The 27,929-nt window shown below is 40.9% G+C and overlaps 2 protein-coding genes and 1 pseudogene across 14 annotated transcripts in view; all 3 read right to left on the bottom strand.

Annotated features, from left to right (window-relative positions):
* ZFAND4 (zinc finger AN1-type containing 4) overlaps nucleotides 1-12,007 on the bottom strand; it is a 107,237-nt gene extending 95,230 nt beyond the window's left edge. For 4 of the 7 annotated variants that reach the window (XM_074337277.1, XM_019716172.2, XM_074337280.1 and 1 more), the window contains exon 1: nucleotides 11,545-11,992. The gene's annotated coding sequence lies outside the window, so the exon portion shown is untranslated. Of the gene's footprint in view, nucleotides 1-11,544 lie in introns of all 7 variants that reach the window. The other 3 variants (XM_074337278.1, XM_074337279.1, XM_019716174.2) reach the window with 3 other exon arrangements.
* On the bottom strand, nucleotides 8-11,562 carry LOC109437163 (small ribosomal subunit protein uS12; annotated as a pseudogene).
* A 2,150-nt stretch (nucleotides 12,008-14,157) lies between the features above and the next one.
* The window catches only part of LOC109437160 (WASH complex subunit 2), a 51,146-nt gene continuing 37,374 nt past the window's right edge, over nucleotides 14,158-27,929 (bottom strand). For 3 of the 7 annotated variants that reach the window (XM_019716166.2, XM_019716167.2, XM_074337275.1), the window contains 10 exons: nucleotides 25,247-25,402; nucleotides 23,371-23,553; nucleotides 22,282-22,410; nucleotides 22,071-22,151; nucleotides 21,334-21,456; nucleotides 20,333-20,395; nucleotides 19,767-19,979; nucleotides 17,604-18,221; nucleotides 16,229-16,406; nucleotides 14,158-14,498 (listed from right to left, as the gene is read on the bottom strand). In XM_019716166.2, the coding sequence (XP_019571725.2) occupies nucleotides 14,359-14,498; nucleotides 16,229-16,406; nucleotides 17,604-18,221; nucleotides 19,767-19,979; nucleotides 20,333-20,395; nucleotides 21,334-21,456; nucleotides 22,071-22,151; nucleotides 22,282-22,410; nucleotides 23,371-23,553; nucleotides 25,247-25,402 (1,884 nt within the window). In that variant the 3' untranslated portion in view covers nucleotides 14,158-14,358. The remainder of the gene's footprint in view (nucleotides 14,499-16,228; nucleotides 16,407-17,603; nucleotides 18,222-19,766; nucleotides 19,980-20,332; nucleotides 20,396-21,333; nucleotides 21,457-22,070; nucleotides 22,152-22,281; nucleotides 22,411-23,370; nucleotides 23,554-25,246; nucleotides 25,403-27,929) is intronic. The other 4 variants (XM_074337276.1, XM_019716168.2, XM_019716170.2 and 1 more) reach the window with 4 other exon arrangements.

The raw sequence follows: 27,929 nt of genomic DNA, 5'->3' as shown, positions 1-27,929 counted from the left end.
TTAAAAACAAGAATAATTTTTTAACAAGTCTACCTGAAAGTCTCATTCCTCCATAAACATTTTCTGAACAACTCTGGCCACATCAATCTTCCAGACAGCCCCCGAATTCATTTTAGTGCTTAATATGCTAATCCTGAACTTCTCACATTTGTCTCTGAAATCACTCCCCACCTCCATTAAACTGTAAGATTATCAAGAACAGGTATATTTGCAATAATTTTCTGTATCTTACTAAAGCTCAGCACAGTTACTTATATACAGCACATGCTCAACAAATATTTGTTTTTTTGTTAATGCTATTTAAATCAGCGAACTCCATACATAGGTATGTGCTTGCAAGACTTTGAAAAATTTATGCACATCTTTTCCTAAAACATGTAAATTATGTTTTAGAATCCATATAAAGCATAACTTTATAGCCACTGTACATTTGAATCACACTGAATAAAAGGAATAGCAACCATCTTAAAAGGTTCCTTAAAAATAGGACTCACTAAATAATTAATGAGCATTTGTGTTTCCATATGTTATCAATCAGTAGAGCACTGGGATGGTTAATGCTGGTTAACAGACATTAGACATAATTTCTACACACAAACATCCAAGAGGCAAACACCACCAACAGAAGTACTAAGATAATTAACAAGTATATAATTAGAAAAATAGGAATACTCAAATTGACAAATTACTATTTTTCAGTGAAAACTTGTAAAGGGGACAGTCTTAAACTAGAGGACAGATGATACACATTTTCCTGGAGAGGTAGGTAAATTGTAATAGCTTTACTGAGGTACGTATCATAGAATTCATCCATTTAAAGTCTAAAATTTACCGTGTTTTAATATATTCACAGAATTGTACCACCATCACCATAATCATTTTTAGAACCTTTTCATCACGTCAAGTACAACTTAGACATCATTCCCGAATTCTCCCTTTCCCTCTCAGCCCCAGGCAACCACTAATCTACTTTGTGTCTATAATTTTGCCTATTCTGGACACTTCACATAAATAGAATCACACAATATGTAATATTTTGTAACAGGCTTCTTTCCTTAGCATAATGTTTTCAAAGTTCATCCATGTTCTAGAATGTATCAGTACTTTATTCTTTGTTTATTGTTGAATAAATGTTGTTTATCCAGTCATCAGTTGATGGGCATTTTGGATTGTTTCCAATTTCTGGCTATTATGAATAAAGCTATGAGAACATTCAATTACAGTTTTTGTGTGGACATGTTTTCCTTTCTCCGCCGTATATATCTAGGAGTGGAATTACTAGGTCATGTGGTAACTCCACATTTAGCAATTGTGTAACTCCAAAAGTGGTCTGAACCATTTTACATTGCCATCAACAATGAATGAGAGTGTTGTTTCTCCACGTCCTTGCCAATAGTTTTTATTGTCTTGATTAAAGCCATCCTAGTGAGTGTGAAGTGGTATCTCATTGTGGTTGTGACTTGCCTTCTTCTAAAGAGAAATGATGTTGAGCATCTTTTCATGTGCTCATTGGCCATTTGTATACCTTCTTTACAGAAATGTCTATTTAGAAAGTCTATTCAGATCCTTTGTCCACTTTTAATTGGGTGGTCTATTATTGAGTTGTAAGGATTTTTTTTTTATGTTTTCTAGATACAAGCCTCTTAACAGATATGATTCGCAAATATTTTCTACAATTTTAAGGACTGTCTTTTTAACTTTCTTGATGGTGTCGTTGCAGATACAAAAGTTTTTAATTTTAATGAAGTCCAATTTGGCTATTTTTCTTTTGTTCCTTGTGTTTTTTGTGTCATATTTTAAAAGCTTTGACTAATCCAAGGTGATACAAATTTCAGCTGACCCTTGAAAACACAGGTTTGAACTGTGCAGGTCCACTTATATGCAGATTTTTTTCAATGAATATATTGAAAAAAATGTTTGAGATTTGTGACAATTTGAAGAAACTCACAGGTGAATTGTATAGCCTAAAAATATTTGAAAAGATAAAAAGTTAGATGTGTCATGTATGCAAAAAATACGTGTAGATACTAGTTTATTTTATCATGTGCTACCACAAAATATATGCAAATTATATAGTTAAAATTTATCAAAACTTAAGCACAAAAACACAGACCATACGTGGTGCCATTCAGTTGAGAGAAATGTAAAAAAACATAAATAGGTAATATTAAATCAAAACTGCATAAAATTAATTGTAGTACATACTGAACTACTGTGATCATTTCGAAGTCACCTCCTATGGCAACTGCGGTGAGCAAGTGTTGTGAGAATCTGGTTACACCATGCATGATACTAGTCATCTCCACATAGGCAGTTTGTCTCGCTAGTAAATTGTGTATTGCAGTAACAAGTGATGTCTCAAGGTTCTCATGTATTTTTCATTGTGTTTATATGGTAATACCGCAAACCTTGAGTAACACCATGAAATCCATACAAAGTGCCACTAGTGGTGCTGGAAGTGCTCCCAACATGGAAAGAAGTCATGACATTAGAAAAAAAACTTGAATTGCTTGGTGTGTACTGTAGATTGAGGTCTGCAGCTGCAGTTGCCCACCATTTCAAGATAAATTAATCCAGCGTTAGGACCACGTAAAAAAATAAAAGGAAATTTGTGAACCCGTTGCTGCAACATCACCAGCAGGCATGAAAACTTAGCACTTTTTGTAAAATACTTTTTTAGACTGTATTGAAAATGTAGCTTTAATGTGGGTGTAAGATTGCTGTAAGAAAAGGCCTACCTATAGACTCTAATATGATTTGAGAAAAAGCAAAGTAATATGACAACTTAAAGGAAGACGAAGGTGAAAGATGTGAAGCTGGAGAATTTAATGGCAGTAATTTTCTAAAAGATTTGTCTTGGAAAATGTCAACATGCCAGGAGAATCAGCTTCTGCTAAGAATCAGCAGACCAGTGAAGAAAATCATTGAGGAGAAAACATATCTGCCTCTCAGGTTTTTAATGCAGATGAAAGTGTCCTATCCTGGAAAGAAAAAATGTCACAAAGGACATTCATGAGTTAAGGAAGAAAAGTGAACACCAGGATTTAAGACAGGGAGGGGCAGACTAACTCTACTGTTCTGTGCAAATGCCAAGGAACAGCCTTATCTATAAGGCTGCTCACCCCCAAACCTTGAAGGGAAAAGGTAACACCAGCAGCCAGTGTTTTGGTTGTACAACAAGGCGGCCTGAACAATGAGAACCCTTTTCCTGGACTGGTTCCATCGATGGTTTGTTCCTGAAGTCAGGAAATACCTTGCCAATAAGGAACTGTCTTTTAAAGTTGATTTGATTTTGGACAATTCTCCTGGTCACCCAGAACCCCATGAGTTCAAGACCGAAGGCACCAAGGTGGACTACTTGTCCCCAAACCCATCATCTCTAATTCAGTCTCTAAATCAGGGGGCCATAAGGACCTTTAAGGCTCATTACACATAGTGCTCAATGGAAAAGGATGTCAGTGCTATGGAAGAGAACCTCGATAAAAACAACATCATGAAAGTCTGGAAGGATTACACCACTGAAGATGCCATCACTGTGATAGAAAAAGCTGTGAAATTCAACAAGCCCAAAACAACAAATTCCTGCTGGAGAAAACTGTGTCCAGATGCCGTGCATGACTTCAGGGGATTTACAATACAGCCTCAGGGAAATCATAAGAGATTGTGGATATGGCAACAAAGGGGAAAGGCGGGGGTGAAGGCTTTCAAGATATGGATCTTGGAGAAATTCAAGAGCTAATGGACACACCAGAGGAATAACAGAAGACAACTCGGTGGGGATGAGTTCTTCTGAACCAGTGCCGGACGATGTGAAAGAGGCAGTGCCGGAAAATGACCTGACATAGGCAACCTGGTCGAAGGGTTCCAATTACTCAAGACTGCTTTTGACTCACTTTACAACATGGACGCTTCTATGGTACAGGCACTGATACTAAAGTAAATGATGGAAGGATTGGAAACATATAGAAACATTTTTAGAGAAATGAAAAAGCAAAAAGTCCGGCAGGAATTATATATTTCCACAAAGTTACACCGAGTGTGCCTGCCTCTCCTGCCTCCCCTTCCATCTCCTCCATCTTTTCCGCCTCTGCCCCCCAAGATAGCAAGACGACCCCTCCTCTTCCTCTTCCTTATTGTGAAGACAATGAGGATGAAGATAGTGCTCCACTTCCAATTAATGAGTGAAAATCATCATGCCATACAATTACTAAGTTTATTTGTTGTGCGTGTTTGTGTGCTTCTTTGTGAGAAAATCTAGTAACTGTATAGCAAGAACTATATATGGCATTTTTTGTATCATCATCATAATCACTGACTAGTATTCATTGTGTAGAACAGATTGCAAGACTTGTATGGAAGTGGATAGCCTATCCTTACATAGGCACAAGGTGAGTGATATTTAATATAAAATTAATAGTGTTAGTTTTCTTACTACTGCTTTTCAAAGAATTTCATCACAGTAACAGTATGCCTCTATCATAATTGGAGAAACTGTGTATCAGCCTATCATCACAGGTATGTGTTTTTTTTCAAAAAGTAACGATGTTTTCAATATTACCTTATGAATATGAGTATAATACTGTATGCCATAAAATTTTTTTGCCTTCATTAGTGTATGGGTTAGGCTACCATGAAGTAATGGTATCGATTACACTAAGCTACTGGAAAGCAATCATATTGCTACTTCTTCATTATCAATGCATGAATCGTTATAATCTATAAATAAATATGAATTTCTTTTTCACATGATCTTTTCACTTTTGATGTCCAGTGTTGTAATACATATATTAAAAACATCTACAGTGTTTTGTATCATGTAATATTGATGTATTGACAAATGATCTTATAAACATATGACATAAACTTACAGTACAGATAAATATATTGCAGTACTTTAAATGTATTTTCTCTTATGATTTTCATTATATTTTCTTCTCTCTAGCTTATTGTAAGGATACAATATATAATACACACAATGTGCAAAATAGGTGTTAATCTGACTGTTTATGTTATCAGTAAGGCTCCCAGTCAACAACAGTTCACAATTTGTAGAGTATTACCATCTTAACAATATTAAATCTTCTAATCCATGAACATGTGACATCTTTCAGTTTACTCATAACTTCTTCAAAGGCTTTCAACAATGTTTTGTTTTTAAAGTACAAGTTTTGCATTTCAAATAAATGTATTCCGAAGAATTTTAGTCTTTTTGATGCTATTTAAATGAAATTGTTTAGTTTTATTTTCAGATTTTTCATTGCTAAGTGTATAGAAATACAATTGATATTAATATATTGATCTTGTACACTGCAACCTTGATGAATACATTTATTAGTTCTAGTCGATCCCTAGGATTTTCTACATATAAATTCATGTGGTCTGCAAATAGAGATTTTTACCTCTTCCTTTCCAATCTGGAAGCTCTTTATTTCCTTTTCTTATCTAACTCCCTGCCTAGAATCTCCAATACAAGGTTGAACAGAAGTGGTGAGAGCAGACATTCTTGTCCTATTCCTGATTGTGGAGGGAAAGCATTGTCTTTAACCATAACCTATTATTTTAGCTGTGGGGTTTTCATTAATTTTTATCAGATTGAATATGTTCTCGTCTATTCCTACTTTGTTTAGGTGTTTGTTTTTTAATCATGAAAGGGTGTTGGATTTTGTCAAATGCTTTTCTTTCCAGAGTCTATTGAGATGACTGTGAGAATTGTCTCTTATTTTATTAATATGTTGCCCTAATCCCACCAACAGTGCACGAGGGCTCCCTTTTCTCCACATCCTCGCCAGCACGTTACTTGTTTATTGATGATAGCTGTTCCGACAGAGTGAGGCGATATCTTATTGTGTTTTTGATTTGCATTTCTCTGATGATTAGTGATATCTGAGTATGTTTTCATGTTTGTTGGCCATGTGTATGTCCTCTTTGGAAAAAGTCTATTCAGGTCCTCTGCCCATTTTTCAATTGGATTGTTTGTTTTTTTGGTGTTAAGTTGTAGGAGTTCCTTATATAGTTTGGATATTAACACCTTATCAGATGTATCATTTGCAAATATCTTCTCCCACTCAGTAGGCTGTCTTTTCATTTTGTGATACTTTCCTTCAACGTGCAAAACCTTTTTAGTTTGATGTAGTCCAGAGATGGGTAAAGTTTTTTGTTTTTTTTTAAGATTTTATTGGGGAAGGGGAACAGGACTTTTTATTGGGGAACAGTGTGTACTTCCAGGACTTTTTTTTTTTTTCCCAAGTCAAGTTGTTGTCCTTTCAATCTTAGTTGTGGAGGGTGCCATTCAGCTTCAAGTTGTTGTCCTTTCAGTCTTAGTTGTGGAGGGCACAGCTCAGCTCCAGGTCCAGTTGCCGTTGCTAGTTGCAGGGGGCACAGCCCAACATCCCTTGCAGGAGTCGAACGTCAACCTTGTGGTTGAGAGGACACGCTCCAACCAACTGAGCCATCTGGGAGCTCAGCGGCAGCTCAGCTCAAGGTGCCGTGTTCAATCTTAGTTGCAGGCGGTGGAGCCCACTATCCCTTGCCTGAGTCGAGGAATCGAACAGGCAACCTTGTGGTTGAGAGCCCGTGCTCCAATCAACAACTGAGCCATCCGGGAGGCAGCTCAGCTCAAGGTGCCATGTTCAATCTTAGTTGCAGGGGGTGCAGCCCACCATCCCTTGCAGGACTCGAGGAATTGAACAGTGGTTGAGAGCCCACTGGCCCATGTGGGAATCGAACCGGCAGCCTTTGGAGTTAGGAGCACGAAGCTCTAACTGCCTGAGCCACCGGGCCGGCCCCTAAAGTTTTGAGTGTACTACAGAATAGGTAAAGCCTCAGAGTAGAAGAAGGGTATCAGTAAGTAAGCCTAAGTGAACAAAAAACGAACACTGGAGACATAAAAGAGTAAAGATGAAAAATGGGTGATAAATTTTTTACCTTGACTGAAGTCACTGTAATTTTCATAGCAGTGTGTTTAAAGGAAGAGTTATTTTTAAAAGACTATGGTTTGATTAATAACCTACATCTCCATTCTAGAGGCATGATATTCCATAAGCATATGAAATCTGGACATTAGACAGACACCTGAAATCCAGTATATCCAAATGTAATCATCTTCCCTACAAACCTCCTTCTTGTCCTCCAGTCTCCATCTAGATCAACATCACCATTAATCTAGTCACTCAAGCTAGAAATCTTGAATCATTTTAGATTTTCCTCTATCCCTAAAATATCTAGAAGTGACCCATCCTAACAGTACAACTTCTTAATATTTCTATAATCTGTCATGCTCTCCAACAACAATGATTAGGATTTAGTTCAGGCCTTCATTAGTTCTCAACTGAGCAATTTCGACAGCCTATCTATACTCCTTGACTCCTGCACTCCACTCTTCCAATCCATTCTCAATGATGCCAACAGTTATTTTTTTTCTATTTTAAGGAAGTTTAATGAAAACTGGATTAGGGTATCATGTCATATAGTTCAGAAATTATTTTACTCTCAACTATATTTAAGCAGGGGGAGAGGTCAAAGCTCTAAAATTAATTTATATTTCACTTCAGAATGCATTGCTGTGAAACAGCTATTCAGAGTAAATGAGGGAAATGAATCTAAGTTAGTCAAAAACCTGATTTTTTGCTCTCTTTTAAATAGACTTATTTTTTAGAGCAGTTTAGGCTCAGAGCAAAACTGAATAGAAGTAGAGTTCCCACACATTCCCTGCCCTCATACACGCACAACTTCCCCACTGTCGCAGTGCTGCACCAGAGCAGTGTATCTGTTACAATCAATGAACCTATAGTGATGCATCATTAGCTCCCCAAAGCCATACTTTACATTAGGGTTCACTCCTGGTGTTGTACATTCTGTGGGTTATCAGAAATGTGTAATGACATGCGCCCACCATTGGAGTATCACACAGAATAGTTGCAATGCCCTAAGATGCCTCTGTGCCCTACCTATTCATCTTCCACTCCCACCCAACTCCCTGGCAACCACTGATCTTTTTACCATCCCCATAATTTTGTCTTTTCCAGACTGTCATATACTTGGAATCATATAGTATGTAGCCTTTTCAGATTGACTTTTCATATAGTAATATGCATTTAAATTTCCTCCATGTCTTTTCATGGGTTCACAGCTCATTTCTTTGTAATACTAAGTAATATTCCATTGTTTGAATGTACACAGATTATTTATCCATACACTTACTGAAGGACACTCCTTGGTTGCTTCCAAGCTTTGGCAACAATGAATAAAGCTGCTATAGACATCTGTGTGCAGGTTTTTGTGCAAACATGAGTTTTTAACTCCTTTGGATAAATACCAAGGAGTGGTAAATACCAACTGCTGGATCTTGTGCTAAGAGTACGTTCAGTTTTGTATGAAACTGCCAAAGTGTCTTACAAAGTGGCCGCCAACAACAAGTGACAGACAGTTCCTAGTATTATTCCACACCCTTGCCAGCATTTAATGATGTCAGTGTTCTGGATTTTGGCCATTCTAATAGGCATGTAGTGATAGCTCACTGTTTTAACTTGCATTTCCCTAATGACTCTTGATGTGGAGCACAGTTATCTTTTTTAAATGTATAACTGATCATGTTATTTCTTAGTTCAAGGCCCTACAATGGTTTCCCACTATTTATAGAATAAAATTCAGACTCCTTAGAAAGGGTCCTAAGATCATGCATCTCACCTTCCAGCCCCATTTTATTTATACATACACCTCACCCCACCCTGCAACACCTCTGGTACCTCTGTTCTCTCATCATTTGCACCTGCAGCTTTGGAACACATCAGCCTCTACATCAGACCTCCTGCTTTGCTCTGCTCACTGCCAGTGTTACACTTGACTACCTGACAAGCACTAATCATTTTTCAAAACTCAGCTCAAATAGCAACTATTCCACAAGTCTTTTATGGTTACTCTCCTTTGCACCCCTACCTCCATCGCATATTGCACCTATTACAATCAATTTCATTTTTACACGGCCTTCTTACTCGACTATACTGTGAGCTACTTAAGGGAGGAACCACATCTGATTACCGCCCACCACCTGGCGCAGTGTTTTATACACATGGGTGCTCATTAAAGGTTTGTTCATGAAAGAGTAAGTAAATATTCATTTTCTCAATTGATCCTTAGAACAAAGCTGATATTGATAAGGTATTATCCCTTTTTTAGAGATGAAGGAATGTTTGGTTATGCTCCAAAAGTTTGTTTGGAGGAATGTTGGTTTCCCATGGGAATCATGCTATGATTCATTCCAAACTAAGTCCACCAAAGTTTACCCAACTCATAACATACATGCTCATACAGGGATTTCTGCTATGTGAATACTTAGCAGAAATACTTAGCAGAACACTTTATAATACTAATTGGAAGTATAATTAATTAATTAGGGAAACTGAATTTCATTGTGCAAACTGCTGATCGTCCTAAAAAGACGGCATCACAGGAAGAAAAGTTGTTGCTAGCAGCATAGCTGCTCTGAGTGCTGTTATACTACTAATCAAAATAATGAGTAATAAATATAATACTACAAAGTACTGTGCTAATAATACTGCTAGTGATAGTAGTAAAGGACCACTGCACTTAAATAAAAGCTAAATAACGTATTCCTCAGGTTTTGTTTCTTATATCTTTAACACACTGAAATGCCTGTAGGAAAAATGACATTGTATGAAGCTAATCTCTGACCCTTCTCCCCCCTCACTGAAACAACTGCTTTTACAGTGTAATTTTGGATAACATGCAGATTCTTAAGAACATATTTATCATGTATGTACTACAAAATAATCAGTATCTGCTTTTCCAAAGCAAACAGCACTCCTATCTACATAGTAGCAACTCTAGCAACAGAAGTCAGGGATCAGGAATGCTGAAATAAACGTTAAAAAAAAGAAAGACATGGGTGACCAGTTCCTAACCAAGGAGTTTAGAGACAGAAGATCTAAGGAGCATATCACGACACTCTTCCACAGCAATACTCTAAGTATAATAAAAAAGCTGGGGGTGGGAGAAGGTAACAAAGACAGATTTGGAAGTCCTTCATCTATAATAAGAATGGATAAAGTAACTATGGGCGAAAACAACAACCTAGCACAGCACTAATTGTGAACACCCACATTAATTTGAGCCCTAATCAATGGAGTAACTTCCAATATCAGAAAAAAAGCAAGGTTGGTAACCAAATTCAAAACTGAAATGTATGCCTCAAGAAAATAGTTATATTTCTCAGCAGTAGCAATCACTGTAACAGAGGGCAAAATGAGGCCATTAAATCATGTTAAACTGACTGGAGGACTAGATGATGGTAGAGAGAGGCAAATGAAAGCTCAGCAGGCCAAACACTAGCCAGTATTAAAAGCAGGGACCATGGAAGTGCTGTGGGGTCATGCTCGACATAAAATAGTATGGAACCCTATGATGGTGGAAAGTAGGGGCAGTGAAGACTCAAAGACAGGATGGGAAATGATGAAAGAACAAGAACAGCCAAAACATAGAAGAGGAATAGGAAAGGAAGACTAAGAAAAAAGTACTTAAAGTTTTTTGTTTGTTTTTGTTTTTGGCATATGCAAAATGTATTACCACTGTGTTTTCACCACCAAAACTTATCTCGGTCTTTCCTTTTTGCCTTTGTATAAGGCCAAGAGAGAGACATTGGCTACTTTGACAACCTTAATGCAGACTCCAGGCATGTCATCAACAGCATGACCTTTGCGACCAAATCCAGCAACCAGAACTTCATGTTTCCTCAATAAAATTCAAACAATCATCATTGGGTACGAAGGCTGTGACCTTTTTTGCCATTCTTGATTAGCTGGGCCCTAACACACTTCTTGATGGCAGAAGCTGGCTGTTTGGCTTCAACCCCAACTTGTTCCAACACGATTCCCTCTGAATGGGAAGCGCCTCCAAAAGGGTTGCCCTTGAGGGCTGTGCCCAAATGGTCTTTCTCGTACTGTTTATCATGCCATTTCTGATCTCGTCGGTGGCTCCGGAGATTCCTGGCAGTACGAAGCCGGTGATACTTGCCCATCCTGCCGGCACCATCGGCACAAGCAAAAGCAAAGGATTTTTACCAATAATTTTAAAAAACACACTTCGCTATTAATAGTAATGACATCAAAAAACATTTCTAAATCTATTCCCAAAACATTTCTCTCATTTCTTCTGAAAAAAGTTCTAAAATACAACCACCAAAGATGAAAGGGAAGTTCAAGACAGGTGAGGCAATAATAGCTCTAAATAAGTAATTTCAGTAACCTAAGGATCAGCTTTATCCTCCATTGTAAAGAATATTAGCTGCATAAGGGCAATTACCTTTTAAACTTTCCCCCCAACCTAAAGAGATCCAGAACAATACGCAGCAACTAAAAATAGTGACTATTAATGAACTGTTTTTACTAATGTGTGAAGACACCCCTCAGTTTCAAATACAAGCTACAGAAATTATACCACCATACCGTGCAAATGTACCCTAAACGCTCCTTCGGAGCCAATGTCTACTCGAATCATCAACGCACAAACTCCTGAAGACCGCTGAGTCACCTGCACAGCCCGTGCTCCTCCAAGAGAAACGCCGGCTCCGCAGACGCAGGGGCCTGACCTGGAGGACAGCGATCAGGCTCCGCGTCGAAATCCGCGATCAGAGAGCAGCGCCCGTCGCACGGAGGCGCGTCCTGCTTGCGGAGAGGCGGAGAATGGAGGCTGTGTCCTCAGCGAAGACTGCCCGCCGCGCCGGTCTCGGGGCAACAGCGGCGAGCACAGCGACAGGCGGCGGAGTGGGCGCGGCCCGGCTGCCCCGCGCCCAGAGGCCGGCGCACCCCTCTGGCCCGCGGCGGCAGCGCGGCTCCGCTCAGCGGCCCTCGGCCCCGGGCGCCCACCCCATCCGGCCCGCTCGCCCTCACCGGCTGTCTGATCCGCTCGCTCGCTCGTCCGCAGGCCGACAGGGAGGTGCAGTCCCACCCAGGACGCCGCGGCCGGCACTGGCGAGGGGCGCTCTGCGGCCGCGCCCCGCCCCTTTGTGACACAGCGCGCCAATCGCTCGCCGCCGCTCACGCCGCCTTCCAATCAGGCCTGGCCGCCGGCGCCGGCGGTTGCCGGGGCGCCGGAGCTTTCTTTTCATTCGGTGGTGGCTGTGGTTTAGGAGTGGCCCGGATGTTGACTCTTTATTATTGACAGTGGACACCAGACTAGGGCCCAAGTGGGCGGGCTGGAGACAGGCCGGACAGCCTGTAGGAACGGCGGCGTTGGCCTCTGGCCACACGAAGGTGCGAATAGCACCTTTCCTGAGGCCAACATAACCTAAGGCGCTCTTACAGGTACACCATGTGCTGGGGAAAGGAAGGTCCCAGGCAGGCCAGTAGATGGTCTTTCCAGAGCCTGTGCGCTCCTAGTGTTCCGTGCTGGCCTGCCTTGAACAGATCCCTCTTCTTGCGTTTAGTATATTCTCTCCCCTTATAATAATCCTGCAAGGTTCGTATTGAAACCTCTATTTGACAAAGGAACAAATAAAAGCTAAGAAAGGAAAATAATTTGCCGACACTCAAACAGCTCTAAGTGGGAGAACCAGATTTTAATCTAGGTCTCAAAACAAAAAATCCAACCTATTCCGTTATTTAACCTTGCTTCCAGGTTTTAGCCTTACCTGTAAAATGAGGACCTTACATATCTGGTAGAATTATGGGGACTGAATAAAATAACCTGAAACGTGCCTACTGCAGGGCTAATGAGTGTTAAGTTCCCTCCCCCTTTCAAACCTCTCAAAATAGCAATGTGCATATTTTCTAACTGTATATTTCTAACTCTCCTGAATTCCCTGGAATCAATCCTAATGACAGATCAGTAGATTCAATCGCTCCAAAAGAAAAACCTGTTTAACAAATGCTTACTGAGTCAGACACCACAGTGGGCTCGGACTGAGAGCAGGAAACTGTACACAAGTAACCTAAGGGACAAAAGGTAGATGCACAAAAGGGAAAAGAGCAGGCAACTACTGTTTCGCCGAAAATAAGACCTACCCGGAAAAGCCCTAGCATGATTTTTCAGGCTGACATCTGAACATAAGCCCTAATGCGTCTTTTGGAGCAAACCTTAATATAACACCCAGTCTTATTTTTTGGGTAAACATGGTAGTAAGCACCCTCTCGCGTCATAAGGTCACTCACAGCAGAGCAGGGCAAACAGCTGATCTGTGGGGGCTGTACAAAATCTTTGACTCAGTATAAACAATTCCTAGCTCCATCTTAAAAATGCCCAAGGAAGAAGTTAGTGGCTTCAGGATTGGTGAAGCCAACTGGGCCTGCCTATAAGATTGGTTACACATTAACTACTCAGCACAGGAAAACAGACTAGCAGGAGGCTCAGCCGTCCATGTGGCTAGTGGCTAACATATTGGACAACACGGTTACAGAACATTCCCACAGTGCAGAGATCTACAGAACAGAGCTGCTTTGGAGGCTGACATTTCTATCCTCAGGACTTCTTCCTACCATCACCTAGGTTCATTATGTCTCTTTCACAAAATAATGCTAAGCTCCAAGGAATGGAAATGGATGCCTTAGATCAAGGATCAGCAAACTATTTCTGTAAAGGGCCAGATAGAAAATATCTTATGCTTTGTGTCACAACTACTCAACTCCCATACTACATGCAGGGTGAAAACAGCTGTAGACAATTATGTATAGATTAGTGCAAAAGTAATTGCAGTTTAAAAGGTTGAAAATTTTTGCAAAAACCACAATTACTTTTGTACCAACCTAATAAATAAAGAGGTATGGTTATATTCCAATAAAACTTTATTTTCAAAAACAGTGGAGGGCCATGGTTTGTCAAATCTTACCTTAGTGCACCTGAAGAGGCATTTTCAGGATTCAGTGGTATCAGAGAACCCTTCTCTCCTATTGCAAAGACTGCTGCGGTTGAGGTTGATAATCTCTCACCTTCTTCCTCTATCACCTGCCCAGGTTCTAACTAATATGAGGCCTCCGTCCATGTAAGGAAGACTCCTGGTCGTCTATCTGTGATTTGCTACCTCTAGGATTCCTTGCCCACCTGTGAAATGCACAAATAGGTTTCTTCTCTAATAAGCCCTAAATTATATTGTGGCTCTACCAAGGTGAATTGATTAAATCAAAATATAATTAAAAACAAATAAACAAACACTGTGAAACATTTATTTTTGTTTTTCAGTATTAAGCATGATTAAAACCAATGCAGAAAAATACTAAGTGCATCTGGTAAAAGGTGAGTGCGCTGTTTCACTATTTCCGTTTTATAATTCAGTTAAGACAATGAGCGTATAGGACAGCATCATTAACTCAAGGATGTAGCTGAAGGGTGAGATGTGACACTCTGAATGGTCTACTGGCCTCCAAAGGCATTCAAAGGATCATCAAACACGTTGGCCACCTTCTGTTCGGATCTCGGTTCAGGTATTGCCTGTGAAGATCGACTTTTTGGTTTCGCTGTCTTAGCCTGGACACCAGAGGAGAAGATATCATCTTTAAAAACAAAAAAGAGAAAGAGTTGCTGAATAGGCCCCCCCCAAAAAAATAACTTTCAAGACACAGCTACACAAACCACCAAACACTCAAGTCTGGTAACAAGTTCGTGATACCAAAAACACTAAGACAGAGCCAAGCCTCTTAGATTCTGGTCCTGGCTCTGCTAATAATTAAGTTTTATGATCACATGCAAGTCATATGTTCTCTCTGAACACCATTTTCTAAGCTATGAAGGTATGTGTGCACCCATGCAGGAGAGGAAAAATCCAGCCCCCGATTTTACTAGCTGTGACATTATACTTATTTCTACATTCTTTTCCCACTGGACATTAAAAGGAAAGGATACTGAAAATAAGCAAAGGGAAATCCAGCACAGGAGTCATGCTTTTTCAGAGTACATGCATCTATTTGAGGCACCTCAATGCTAAGTCTTTATGACTACCTTATGTTTAGTGTTGCACTGACTCTAGGGTTCCATGACTCACCTTACTAATTTTACTGTTAAGATGCTATCCTACAGAGATTTTAGCATGTGTAAATACAGATACGCATATGCAAATGTTAAAGACCATGGCGATATTTGTAACTGAGAAAATTTCAAAACAATCTAGATACCCTCAATAGGTTAACGGCTAAATACAAAGCAATGCTATACAATCACTAAAAACAAGAAAGCAGATCTCTACTAACATGGGAGACATTAAGTGACTAAAAGGAACAGCAGAATAAGTACATTCTTATTTTGGGGGGGAAAAGAAGTATACAAACCTAACTCTCAATAATATTAGGTTGGTGCAAAAAGTAATTGCAGTTTAAAAGATTAAAAGCTGCAATTACTTTTGCACCAACCTAATAGTAACCTCTAGGGTTTGTTTTTCACTTTTTACATTTTCTGAATAGTGTTAATCTATTACAACAGACATATATGACTTTTTTTGTAATAAAAGAAACGAGAGTCTCTTCTGCACCCAATATCGTAGGAAGCAGATGGAAACAGAGCACACGCTTGCTTGGGAATAGTTGGTGGCAATTGCAGCACGGATTTTCTCCCAGTTAACCCCAAGGTTTAGACCTAAGAGAGAGGGGAAGGAGTAGGAAGTATGTATCTGGCCTCAGCCAAGTCCTATCCACCAACACACAATACAAGACATTTCAGAAGCCCTACAATTAGGGTATTTGGGCGTTTGGCTTGTCCATTAATAAGATGTTCCACCATGGAGGGAAAATGAGAATGTTTACAAACACAGAAGATCTTTGGTAAGACATAAGTCTGAGTTATAACCTGCTTTCCTATCTAGTCCTGTTTTCCTCCTGAACTGCCGCTCCATTCTCTGAACACTCTCCAACTAGAACTCTGATTACATCGTGCCCGCAGCCGTCACCTCTACCTACTTTTTAGCATGTTGGGGTAGTTTCTGATCCTCCTATCATAACATCAGAGTGTTCAGATTTGTCACAGATAATTGGCAGGGGGCATACTAAAAGTCAAAATGAAGGCCACATTCTGGGTCTCCTTCAAGTCCTTGATGTCTATCATACCAAAATGCTGTTTCACCAAAATGACTAGTCCATGAACTTATCCATCCTCAGCCTAACTCAGGATTACACAGCAAGTCAAAGAAAACCCACTGGGAACATTTCCCAGGAAAGGGCCAAGATGAAGGTAGCAGGAGAAATACCATGTTGTTGAACAGTAATGACTGTGTCGTATAGAAAATCATACTTACCCATATCATCATCAAATATAGACTTAGCTTCCACTTTCTTTTTGGACTTTTCTTTTGGTTTTACAGTTAGGTCGGCAAAGATATCAATGTTATCATCAAACAAGTTGGGTTCAAATGTTCTTTCCTTCTCTCTTGATTTTTGTGAGGGTTTAATTGCTTCTGTAGCAAATATATCATCCTTGTTAAGGCGAAAACCAAGAAAAACAGTATTAAATTTTTTTTTTCTAAAAACACGTATTTCAACAAGTTGTAAAAAATACAAACTGCCAGGGTGTTCTGGAACAGCCATATGACCTGTGCCCTCTACCAGATCCTGTCCCTGGAGGCTCGCTGGGATGTCCAAAGGAGGACTCCACCCAGAGCAGTGGTGACTGGGTTCTTGTCTTCACATGAGAAAGAATTCAAGAGCGAGACAGATGCAGTAAAGCACAGGGAGTTTACTGAGACAAAAGTACACACTTGAAAGGAAAGTGTGGGTGAATTCAGAGAGCGAGCCAGTATTTACACCTCTGGGGTGGGGGCACGTTTTGGTATGGTCCCACTATAGTAACCGCAATGCAAATGAGATTACAATGACATTATAATTAGCTAAAGGTCAGGTCCAGGTCAAGGGGATCAGCCTAGCTGGATGAAACTGGTTCTTGTTTTTCTCCAGCTGCAGGTACTGGGTACACTCACTTGTTACTTGTGTCACCAGTGGGGCACCTCATGTTGTACCCTGGAAGGGGTGTCAATGTCTTAGGCTACATGCCCTGTCTCAGTCCCAGCTCAAATGCCAACTCTACAGAGATATAGAGAGGCCTTCTCTACCGGTTCTAGCTGAAGGAGAGCCTCCACCCTTACCCATCACTCCGCCCTGTCATATCCAATTCCCCTCCCTTAGAGAACTGGGGAGCAGAGCACTGGTCCTAGTTCACCTGTGTCTCTAGGACCCAGATGCTCACTGAACACCTGCCTAGAGAGTGCCGCTGAAGGCCCTCCAGCCAGTGCTCAACCATTAGCTAGGGCCCATTTACTCAAGAACCCGAGGTTAAACACTCAAGCTGTACCAATACTGCTTTATGTATGTCAGAGAGTGACCTGCCAAAGAAGCTGACTGAAGCAACATTATGATAAAAATTCTAAAAATCAAGATCTGTATCAATATAATGGCCAGCCAGCAACTATTACCATCTACCATGAACCAAAACAAAAAAGTACTTCTGAGTAAGTTTCAGAGCTACTATATTAATACAGAAACCTAATTATAATTACTAAGCAAGTAGATACGGGCAGCAATGAAACAAGCTTTACGTAATCCATGGCTCAACTGAGCCAACTAGCACTTTCCTTAACATAGAACCAGGCACAAGAACATGCTGTTACATCCTATTACCTCAAAAATATCTTGTGCTTTTGAGATGACATCCTGCTGACTGTTGGATTTTGAATCATTCTTCTTGCCTTTCTGATCTGGAAAGAGATCATCCTCATCTTCCAGGAGAGGGAAGGGATTTGTTTTCTTTGTTGGTTTCGGCTTAACAGACTGAAAGAGATCATCATCACTACCTGCCTCGCCCAGAGCAGCAAACATGGGGCTCGTTTCTTTACTTCCCCCTGGAGGGTTGGCTGGGCTGTCTGCTGCCTTTGCCTTGGCTTTTCTTCTCCCCATGAACTGAGATCCAGTACCTTTGGAAAAGGTATCTCCAGAATCAAAAAGGTCATCTTCAAGCAGTTGACCCAGAAATTTCGCAGAGGGGCTTCTATCCACTCCAGGCACCGGAACACCTGTCCAAGTTGGAGTGGCAGCTGCCACGGACTCCTCAGAGCTATCTTTTCCACCAGCTGCCCTGGACTGTGGCTGATGGCATTCTGGAGAAATGGCACCTTCTGCCAGTTGTGCAACGGATCCTCTGGGGTCACTCGTGTCCTCAGCCTCACTGGACTCCTGTGCAGCCAAGCGCCGAGCTGCACGGGTCTGCGGCCTGCGCTTCCCTCTCACTTTGACCCGGCTCTACAACGGCAAGAGACCACATTGATCTGATGATTAAATAAAAGTGTCCAAAGCTAACATAGCAAATAATCAACAAGTCAAAGTTTTGGAAGATTATCTGGTCTACTTTAATCAAGATATCTAAGACACAGAAGAGGTTATTTCTTAAAGATTTCCAAAGAAGTTTAACAGCTCCTAGTAGTCCAAAAATAAGTCGCTCTGAATCCTTTAGTATTCTACATTTTGCAGTCTTTTGAGGGCAATTTCTGTTCAGTTTCATACAAAAAGCTTCATCTGCCACTGGAACCCTGCAAAGTAGGCACGTTGGCGCTCTGTGCCCCATAACCTTCCCTGATCTGTACTCTGCTCTCAGTTTAATGTGGATATATTTCAAAACAAGAATCTGGGGGAATTCTGGTACTAACCTTTATTAGAGGCGAGCCTAAAATCAGGCTCCAGGAGCAGAGAAGTGTCAGAAAATAAAGAGATGTAATCTAAGGTGCTCTTTTCTTCAAATCAACAAACAATAAATTCAAATGGTAAAGATTTCACATAAAAATGTGACTTAAAAATCAGAACTTTTAATATAACCTCAAAATACGAGACATTTATTGCAATGATGCAGTATTTACAATATTTTCTAAAATATACAATCAAGTAGTTTTGAGAAGGTACAAGTTACTTTGGGCAAAGTACCGTGTTTGCCTATTTCAAGGAAATTTCACAAATGAAATTAAAAAGTAGCCAATTTAAAATTAAGCTATAAAATATAACAAAGATAAGGGTATTTTATTTTTCACAAGGAAAACAGGGTAGCAAACACTTGACTGTATCTGCTAGGGTTATCCTAGGTACTGTCACTCAGAGATCAGCTAAGACTTTCTAGAGAAGGAAGGCTGGAGAGAAAAAAGAGAACCAACTAAAACAAAAGCAAAACGTCAGAGATCCCAGTCTACAGTCCTGTGAACAGTGTGGCTGGGTGTACTACCCGGCGATCGCAGAGGAAAGGCATGAGACGGGGAGGGAAGGGAAATATCACAGAAGCTGAGCGGTCCAAGAGGAAGGGCATTCCTGACCCTGGAAGCAGCACCAGCAGATGGCAGCAGTGGTGTGTTCCGGGACGGTGCCTGGTGTGATCGGGGTTGGGTGTGCAGAGTGGGGTGGCTGGTGGGGAAACCGGAAGCCTCAGTCAGCACAGATTGTAAAAGGTTTTAATACCAGGCCAAGGAGCTCGAATATCCTCCTTCGGGCAGTGAGGAGCCAGCAGAGGGGCACAATCTGCTCTGTGTTTAAAAGACCTGTTGTGGCTATGCGACAACAGCCTGGAGGTGGTGGGGTTTAACTGTGGCTACTGAGTAAAAGGTAAATGTAACAAACACAGGCAGTGAAGAGTGGAGTAGAATTAAGGAGCTGGAAGGAGGGCACGGAGGCTGAAGGAAGGACAAGGTGCCCCTTCAAATGGGGAGTCGGTCTCTTGTGTGTAACTGATGGACTAGGAAGAAACATACAAGTTGTTCTGGTTAAAAAAAAAAAGAAGCAAGAAGAGAATGAAGGTGGCTTCATCACCTTGTTTGCACTGTGCAAAGTGTCGGCCTGAGCTGGGAGGTCAAAACTCACTCCAGCCTCCACACTCCCAGGCAGAGTGGACATACTTTCCAGACTGTGGTTTCTCCCAGGTCCAGATGAGGGAAGAGCCAATTCTGACAAAGCAGGATTCATTCCAGAGATCTGGGGAGTCACTGCAGGCAGCAAGGCTGCTGGGTTAATCGCTAAATTTGCCTAAGGGAGAAAAATAACACTTACTCTCTGTATTTTCTTAAACACAGCAGTCTATGATTATTACTGTGACACAGGATGAGAGACTCAGTGTACAGAACATATAACACAAGAGGAGAAAGAGAGATGCCACCAAGTCTCCTCATCACGTCTCAGAATTAAACAGAGGCTTACACACCTGTGCCCACCACTGGACTAAAGAAAAGATATTACAGACACAGCACACAAGAAGCAACAACTAGAGGGTGGGGAAGAGATGAGAAAACGCCTGGCAGCAGCTGACAATAGTACAAATCCAAAAAAGTATATAGATGCCACAAGGCAGGCAATGAAGATTCCAGACATGTTATAATTACTTGTATTTTGCAGATCCGAGGGGATGGCTCTTTGGTTTTAAATGGAGCGAGACCTGGTGAGTCCTGTGTGAAATTACATTCAGTTAAAAATCCACTCGGGAAATAGAAAAGTTGTCTCTTGGGTTACACTTATGCCTGTAGATAAATCTGTGATGGGGCTAAGCTGTCACTTTCTGTAATTCTCTAATGGGAAAGGCCCTCAGATCCCTCCTGGGGCCTCGAAACATTCCACCTATGTCACTTCCCTTACGCCTCCTCAGCCACTGTGCAGAGGCAGACAGAGATCATGAAAAAGTTTCCTGAAAATTGTAGGGTGACAGCACCAAAACCTCACCAGCCAGCAATTACCGTGCTGGTTATCCCACACAGGAGTTATTACGGAGCCCACAGAAATTCACCCACGGCCTAATGCACTGGCCTAAGAGCAAAAGCAGCTGAGGCGTGGGACGAGTCCCTGGAGATGTGCTAGCGCTACTGCCTTGTTTCACAGCTCAGGACACTGAGGTCTCAGGGAAACAGCCGGGACAGCTGCAAGCCAGAATGGAACTCGCCCGCAGTCCTGGCCTCTTCTCAGGAGCCACGCCACAGAGAAGACTGCAGAGGACAAGAACTGAGAGCAACGATCTCAGAAGACGTAACATGAGGGGGAACCAAGAAATTGGGTGATGCAATTTACATTTAATTTGTAATAATACTCCAAGATAGCCCAAAAGGAGAAATGGGGGTTCTAGTGGGAATAAGGTTCTTTACTCTACCTTGGAATTGAATTTGAAGGGACTCTAAAAGTAATAATGATAAGTATAGATTCATGGGTCTAGAATATGCACTGAAAAGCGAGATGAGCGGGGGTCAAAAATATTAGAGTAAAGAGAGGTAGTGCTAGGTACTGTTTCCTTCTTAATTAAGAGAACTCTGAATAACCTTGGATCTGTATGAGTTCATCTGTACGGGGACGCAAACAAGAGCTCAAAGTCCTTGAACCTTGAAGAGATCAGTCTAACCTGAGGGATTTCCGGTTTCCACATGCTTTTTTCTTTGATACCTTGAGTGGATTCAGGATGTTTCTCGTTCTTGAAAGAGGAGACAAACTGGTCTTTTTTCACTACCCTTTTCTTTTCTGGTATCTTCAAAAGAACAAAAAACACCATAAGTCTGTCAAGTACCTTAGACATTTTTTAAAAAGTCACAATGAAAAAAACACATATCTATACACACACATACACACACACACACACACACACACACACACACAACACATGGGTTCTGAGTTTTAAAAGTCATTTCTCAAATGAGGGTTGAACTAACTCAAAGGCAGTGTTTCAGAAATAGCATTCTAAAGACTGTGACTTTCTTAGGAGTCCACTCTATGATAAAAAGAAAATAGAGAGTACTTACAAATCTACTGGGGCAAGTGCAGGAAATGACACATAGGGGCAAACACTCAGATTTAAAGTTTTGCATTTGAAAAGCATGAATATTTAGTCACCATGTTGTGTGCACTAGTCTTTCAATAAACAACTTAAAAATCAAACAAATTTGTAAGAAAAGAACCTGGGTTAGTTAATGTTTTAATAATAGAGAACAACACGAATGTTCTCATCAGCACATTATTTGCCATTTATTTACTAGTAAGCACCACAATTCTCTGAGTATTTTCTTTAATCGTGTAACTGGACATTAATTTCGTTTCCCAGAAGGCACCCCACACACCCAAGCATAGACATCAAAATGCTGGTACCAAAGGCTGGGACTTGGCAGAGCTGAAAAGGTCATCGTCTTCATCATCCCCAAACAGGCTCCCAACACGTGGCTCTAGCGACTACAACAGACAAAACTCAAATTCAGTATCGAAACAAAAACAACTTACAAAGACAGCCACCAGGTGAGTTGCTGAGAAAATATCTAATACAATAACAAAGCCATGATGTGGAGAACCATTGGGAACTGACCTTGGTTTTTTTGGTGCCAGAGAAAAGGTCAACATCTGGGTCATTGTCCTTCTGGAGCTTGTGACTAAAAAGGAGCTCTTCATCCTGAAAGACACCTGTGCTCTTGGGGCGGGCATCAGGGTCGGGACTCTGGGAAAAAGAGGGACATTCACATGCACTTAGACTTCTAAGGATTTATCTCAAGGAAATAACACACAGCGGCAAAGAAGGAACAACTAAGATGTCCCCTGTGGCTCTGTTTACAATGGCTAAAGGCTGGACACAGCCTAACTGCAAACAGGAAGGGCAATGACATATTCACATAATGGAATACTATACAGCTATCAAAATAGTGGAAGAATATATATACATATAGATACATACACATACTCTGGAAAGATCATCTTGCAACCTTTGTGTAGTATCCAAACATCTTACTTAACCCATTAGGTCCATAATGGTGAAAACACACAAAAGTAAATAAGTTCTCTCCATCTTATTACCAAAGGGAAGAAGAGATAGTAGCTGACTTAATACCAAAAACTACATGCAGTGGTCAAGCATGTATCCCTAACCTGTCAGTATCTTAGTCCACAGACATGGCACAGGTGTGACCAGCCAACCTTCCCTGTTGCACACCTTCTATCCCACTACCTCCAGATTCTAAACGAATCTTTATTTGCTAGGGTGTCTGACACTTGAAAGTTACTATTTACATTACTTGATCTGACACTATAATGCCCCAGCCTTGACATTCTAAAATTTTCCCCTATTTCTGTAGTATCACATCCACAGAATAAAATAAACAAACAAAACTCACTTCTGACGAAAATAGGTCACATTAAAAATTAACTAATAATTGATTATCATTATTGATTATACATAAAAACCAGTGTAACAGCAATTAATGTTAAAATTTCATCACTGTAAAAATCACAATATAAAATCATACACAGTAAGAGACTGGACGAAAATATAGGAAAAGTGTTGGTGAGGATGTGAAGAAACTGGAACCCTCAACTCTTCAGCAACTCACATGGCAGAACTAATACTATGAAATGAGATTCTTTTATCCTTCTAAAGTCCCGAGCCTTTACTGCTTTTGCTCACCTTTCCTACTTCTTTCTTTGGAGCTTGGATGCTGTTCTGATCTTCTGTTTTATCCTCTTCCTCATCAAATAAGCTAAGAACAGTTTTGGTTCTACTTTTGGTTCCTTTGTCCAATGGGGATGGTGAAGAAAATAAATCAGAATGCTTGCCTGCTTCCTGAGTCGGTACAGTCAAAGATCCTTCCTGAAAATGAATAGAATAAGGAAAAAAATAAGTAAATCTGAAAATGCAAATTCTACTGCGGAGCCCCCCCCAAGCTCCTCATTAATCCAGTAACTGCCCGTGTGCGGTCTCAGGGCATGACAGTTCTTCGGATCCGCTCCCAGGTAAAACAGAAACCAATCCTTGATTGGCTGCTCCAATGGTGACTATTCTGTACATAATTCACCGCCAAAGAGACTTCTTCCATTCAGCTTAAAGCCATCAGTCTCTCCTTCCTACCAAGAGGTATATATGCCAGTTATAACCTTGACCCACATAGGTTGCTCTAGAGCTATAAATAACTCCTCAGTCGTAGCGATAACACAAGTACGAATCATTGGGAGTGGAGCATATATTTCCTAATATTTAACTAATATGCAAGTCCCAACGAGAAACCTAATTGACGAAATTGAACACTTAAATTATAGAGGGCTTACATTGCATGCAATTAGAAGAATCTCTAAAATAACTGTAAAAAGCAACACTTATTCATTCAACAAGCACCGCATTTCAGGTAAGTTACCATTGATTGTAAGAACCATTATTACTGTATGAACCACCAAGGAAGAAAAAATGACTCCCAATTAAACATGCCATTGATTTTGAGGTGCATCCTAACTGCAGAGTGGTTAAACTGTGGGGGGGAAAAAATGCAGCTTTGAAGAAATATGTAATTTTAAAAGTCACTACTGTATGCAAGGTAATAATACTAAGTACTATAGATACATGGTGAGCAAAACAAACCTGGCCCCAATCCTCAAAGAGCTTACATTCACGCAAGGGAGAGCACTGTACAACCAGCAGTTAGAATTCAAGTGTGAAATGGGTTGTGCCGGGGGTAACTCAGGGGCTACAGGAACACAGAAACTACATCGAAATTATAGGAAGAGAATGTCACACGATGACTCAAGTACAAATAAAATGTTTGTATCACTGCAGCCCCAAGGAAATGCAACAGAAAAAGTATATGAGACATTCTCCACACAGGCCCTAGAAGAGAAGCCATTGAACACACAGAGTACAAGGAAAGTTAGAAAAAAAGAAAAGCTATACAGACATCGTTGGCAATCGCTGATTTCCAGATGCAGCCAGCAGATTTATCCCCCAAGCCACCTACAGGAAATAACAGCCCGCTCAGGAAAAGAATGCTGATGGTTTAGAAGACAAATTTCACTTTAATCCATGGCCAACATCAACTACACATACAAGAATGGTAAACTAAAATCTTCTTAAGACTGTCATTTTAATTCAAGTACAGGTGGGGACTAGAAGAGAACCAGGGATAATAGGAACACTATGGAGAACAAGTCAGAAAAGCAGACATGCAGGGAGAAAACCGAAGTGAGAAACAAGATGATGGAGAACACCCTGGAGAGAGAGAGGCAAGACGGACATGAACACAAAGTGACAGGAGCAGTGTGACACAGCCAGCCCATACATCCGTGCGCGCCAGTCTAGGAGAGGCGGAAAGGCCAGAGCAGTGCTGGAGGTTCCCTGAGTGGTAGGATCAGAGATTTTCTTCTTTATACTTCTCAGTGTTTTCAAATCTGTCAACCACCGAGCCATGTGTTTTCTGCGGTAGAAAGATGTAAGAGTTGCACGTGTGTGTGTATATGTGTGTTTTACAAGAACATATGCAAGACAAATGTGTCAGAATATACAAGAAACCGTCCACCTTTTCTGACTTGTCCACCACATGTGTTCTCCCAAATCCTGATGATTCGCTGGCACTCTCAACCTTCTGGCCCACAGGCCTCACTCCAAACTGTGCCTCCTTCTCGTCTTCATCGCTGAACAGCAGAGGTGGTGCCTCAGGGACAGGCTCTTTTTTCTACCAAAAGATGAGTGAATGACATCCTCATGAAAAACAGCACTTTAAAATGGAGTCAGAGCTGCCATCCCAGAGGAACTGCCTTGCTTGTTTTACCCCTCAAACCTTTAAAATGTTGAAACAGGGCCAGATAACCTTTGGACTGGACCTAAAGCAGCACTGCATATCCCAACCAACCGTTGGTGAAGATAACAAGAAAGCAGATACTATGACTAGGGACTGAAAATTAAAAACATTCTTTAGATTTAGCATCACTATGTTATCTTATCTGCACCTATAGAAATTTCTTCCTTAGCTCCTGAACACCTCCCTTCTATTCATGTAATTGTTCCTCTTCCCCTTCTTATAAATACCTCTTGCCTTGCCTCCTAATCAGAAGCTATCTGGGTTTCTGAAGCCTGAATCAGTGCTATTCTGCCTGAACAGCTATTCTTTTGGATCGCAAATGAAAGCTTGTTGTCTCTCACTTTGGCCCTTTATTTTTAGGTTAACACCCAAAACAAAGTGTGCCTGCAATGCACAGAGCAAGCTGAAGCCACAGTGCTCTTAGGGTGCTAAGTGCTGTGGTGGGAGAGACAGGACAGGAGACCATGGGGCACAAACAAGGAGAAGAGACACACAGACGTGGCACTTCGTTTGTGCCACCATATCAGCTGCGTGTGTCTCCTTGTGTCTGTTATCACCATACATAATGCCATGGCTGAGATCCTTACCTTTGCCATCAAGACAATTTCTCGTCTCCTCTCTGCCTTGCTCATCTTACATTTCAGCTATATGACATCTTCCAGAGCTGTCTTGTTAAAATAAAACACCCACCAGATCACGTCATTTCCCACCCCAGACATGCACTGTGTGCATTAAGCAAATGCTAAACATGACAATCAACTGACACCTCACCCTATCCCTTTATACACTGCAGCTTACCAATCCTCACTAGTCCTTAAACCCACTGTAAAGTCTGGCACTGCCATGTGGGGCAATAGTCGTCTTTCAAGCAAGGCCCAGCTCAGATGTCCCCCAGGAAGGTTTTCCTGTTCTCTTCAGTAAGCATCGGTTGCTTTGTTGGTAAGACTATTACTCACATCTCTCCCTAGCCCTTACCAGCTTCCTAACTTACATTAACAGCTATCACACGTATGTCCATGTACCTGAAAGGATCACATACGTATTTCCATAGCTAGTCACTGTGCTTTACATCAGGTAGGGGCTGCGACACAAGAGTGCAAGCACTACCCCTGTCTCATCTGTCCCTCAGCTGTGAGGCAGGATGTCAGAGGTTAGGAAACTGAGGCTATGTGACTTGCCTGGAATTACCGGCATTCTTGGGTCAAGTGACATCAAAACTTCTTTAGGAAAAACTAACTATCGTACCACTACATGCGATGACATGAAGAAGTAAGCTCTGAAGCAGTTTCTAAATCAAATTAGGAAGACAGATGGTAAAATTATGAATGAAGTAAGAAGAATAAGGTAAGGAGATTGTTTGTTATTGTTAGGAAGAGGTCCTTAAAATGCATAACCATTTGAACTTGAAATAAAAGACTGGAAACACACAAAAGAGTTCAGAAGAGATAAGGTAAAACTGAAATAATTAAAGGAAAAAATATTGTGGACTCAGTGAAAACTACGTATGATCTCGATGCAAGCTGATGAGGGTAAAAAACAAGACATAGGTGTGGTGAAACATATTCTCACTTCATGTAATTACCGGCCTTAAACCAAGGAAAATGCTGCTAGCCAAACCACTGGTTTTAAACCTTCCTAAAGATATGCTGAGTCTTCATCTCTGTCATGAAATTAATTTTCTTGACAGGTGAGTCACATTTAACTTACTTTAGAATATTCTAGGATCTCTATACAACAAATATCTTTTATATACTGTTGTCTAAAGGTGATTATATTTGACCTTTATGGTAAAAATCAATTTGCAGGTAGTTCAGCTATTTAAGATGTGTATCTTGACTTTCTGTCTTAATTAATGATCGTAATACTACAGGCTAAAAGACATTTTACAGTTCTAGAACCTTCAAAATTCATTAGATTATTGATCATTTATCCATGGTAGAAGTTATTTATAATTTACATAGAAAACCCACTCAGATCTCCCGAACTAGATGTCATCTTTAGGGAGACGCAAGTAATGAGTGATGCCAGGAAAGGCTTGTGACCACCTCAGAAGCAGCAGCAGGAAGTCCCAGAGCCCAAGGAGGGCAGCATGCTCCCCCAGTGCTGAAAGTTTCTCGTACAAGCTGTGCAAGCCCACTTAATGGGAACGTGTAGGAAGCAGTTCCTGCATCATGAACTGCCATGTGCCTGGTCTGGGAAGCTCCCATAGTACAAATTAACACTTATCGTTATGTCTGAAAATACGAAGATTTCCAGACAAAAGAGACAACAACCTCTTCTGGAGCATTCTAGGACAGGACGAGTGACCTACAGCACATGGTGTGAGAGGCTGGAAAAGATGAGTCCAGTTTGAATGAGATCACAGGAAGCATGGCAGGCTTAGCTAAAGTGCTGTAACAAG

Source organism: Rhinolophus sinicus, linkage group LG07 (assembly GCF_036562045.2).
Source record: "Rhinolophus sinicus isolate RSC01 linkage group LG07, ASM3656204v1, whole genome shotgun sequence".
Classification (NCBI taxonomy): domain Eukaryota; kingdom Metazoa; phylum Chordata; class Mammalia; order Chiroptera; family Rhinolophidae; genus Rhinolophus; species Rhinolophus sinicus.
Note: the sequence above shows the minus strand (reverse complement) of the source record. Positions and strands in the feature narration are given on the sequence as shown.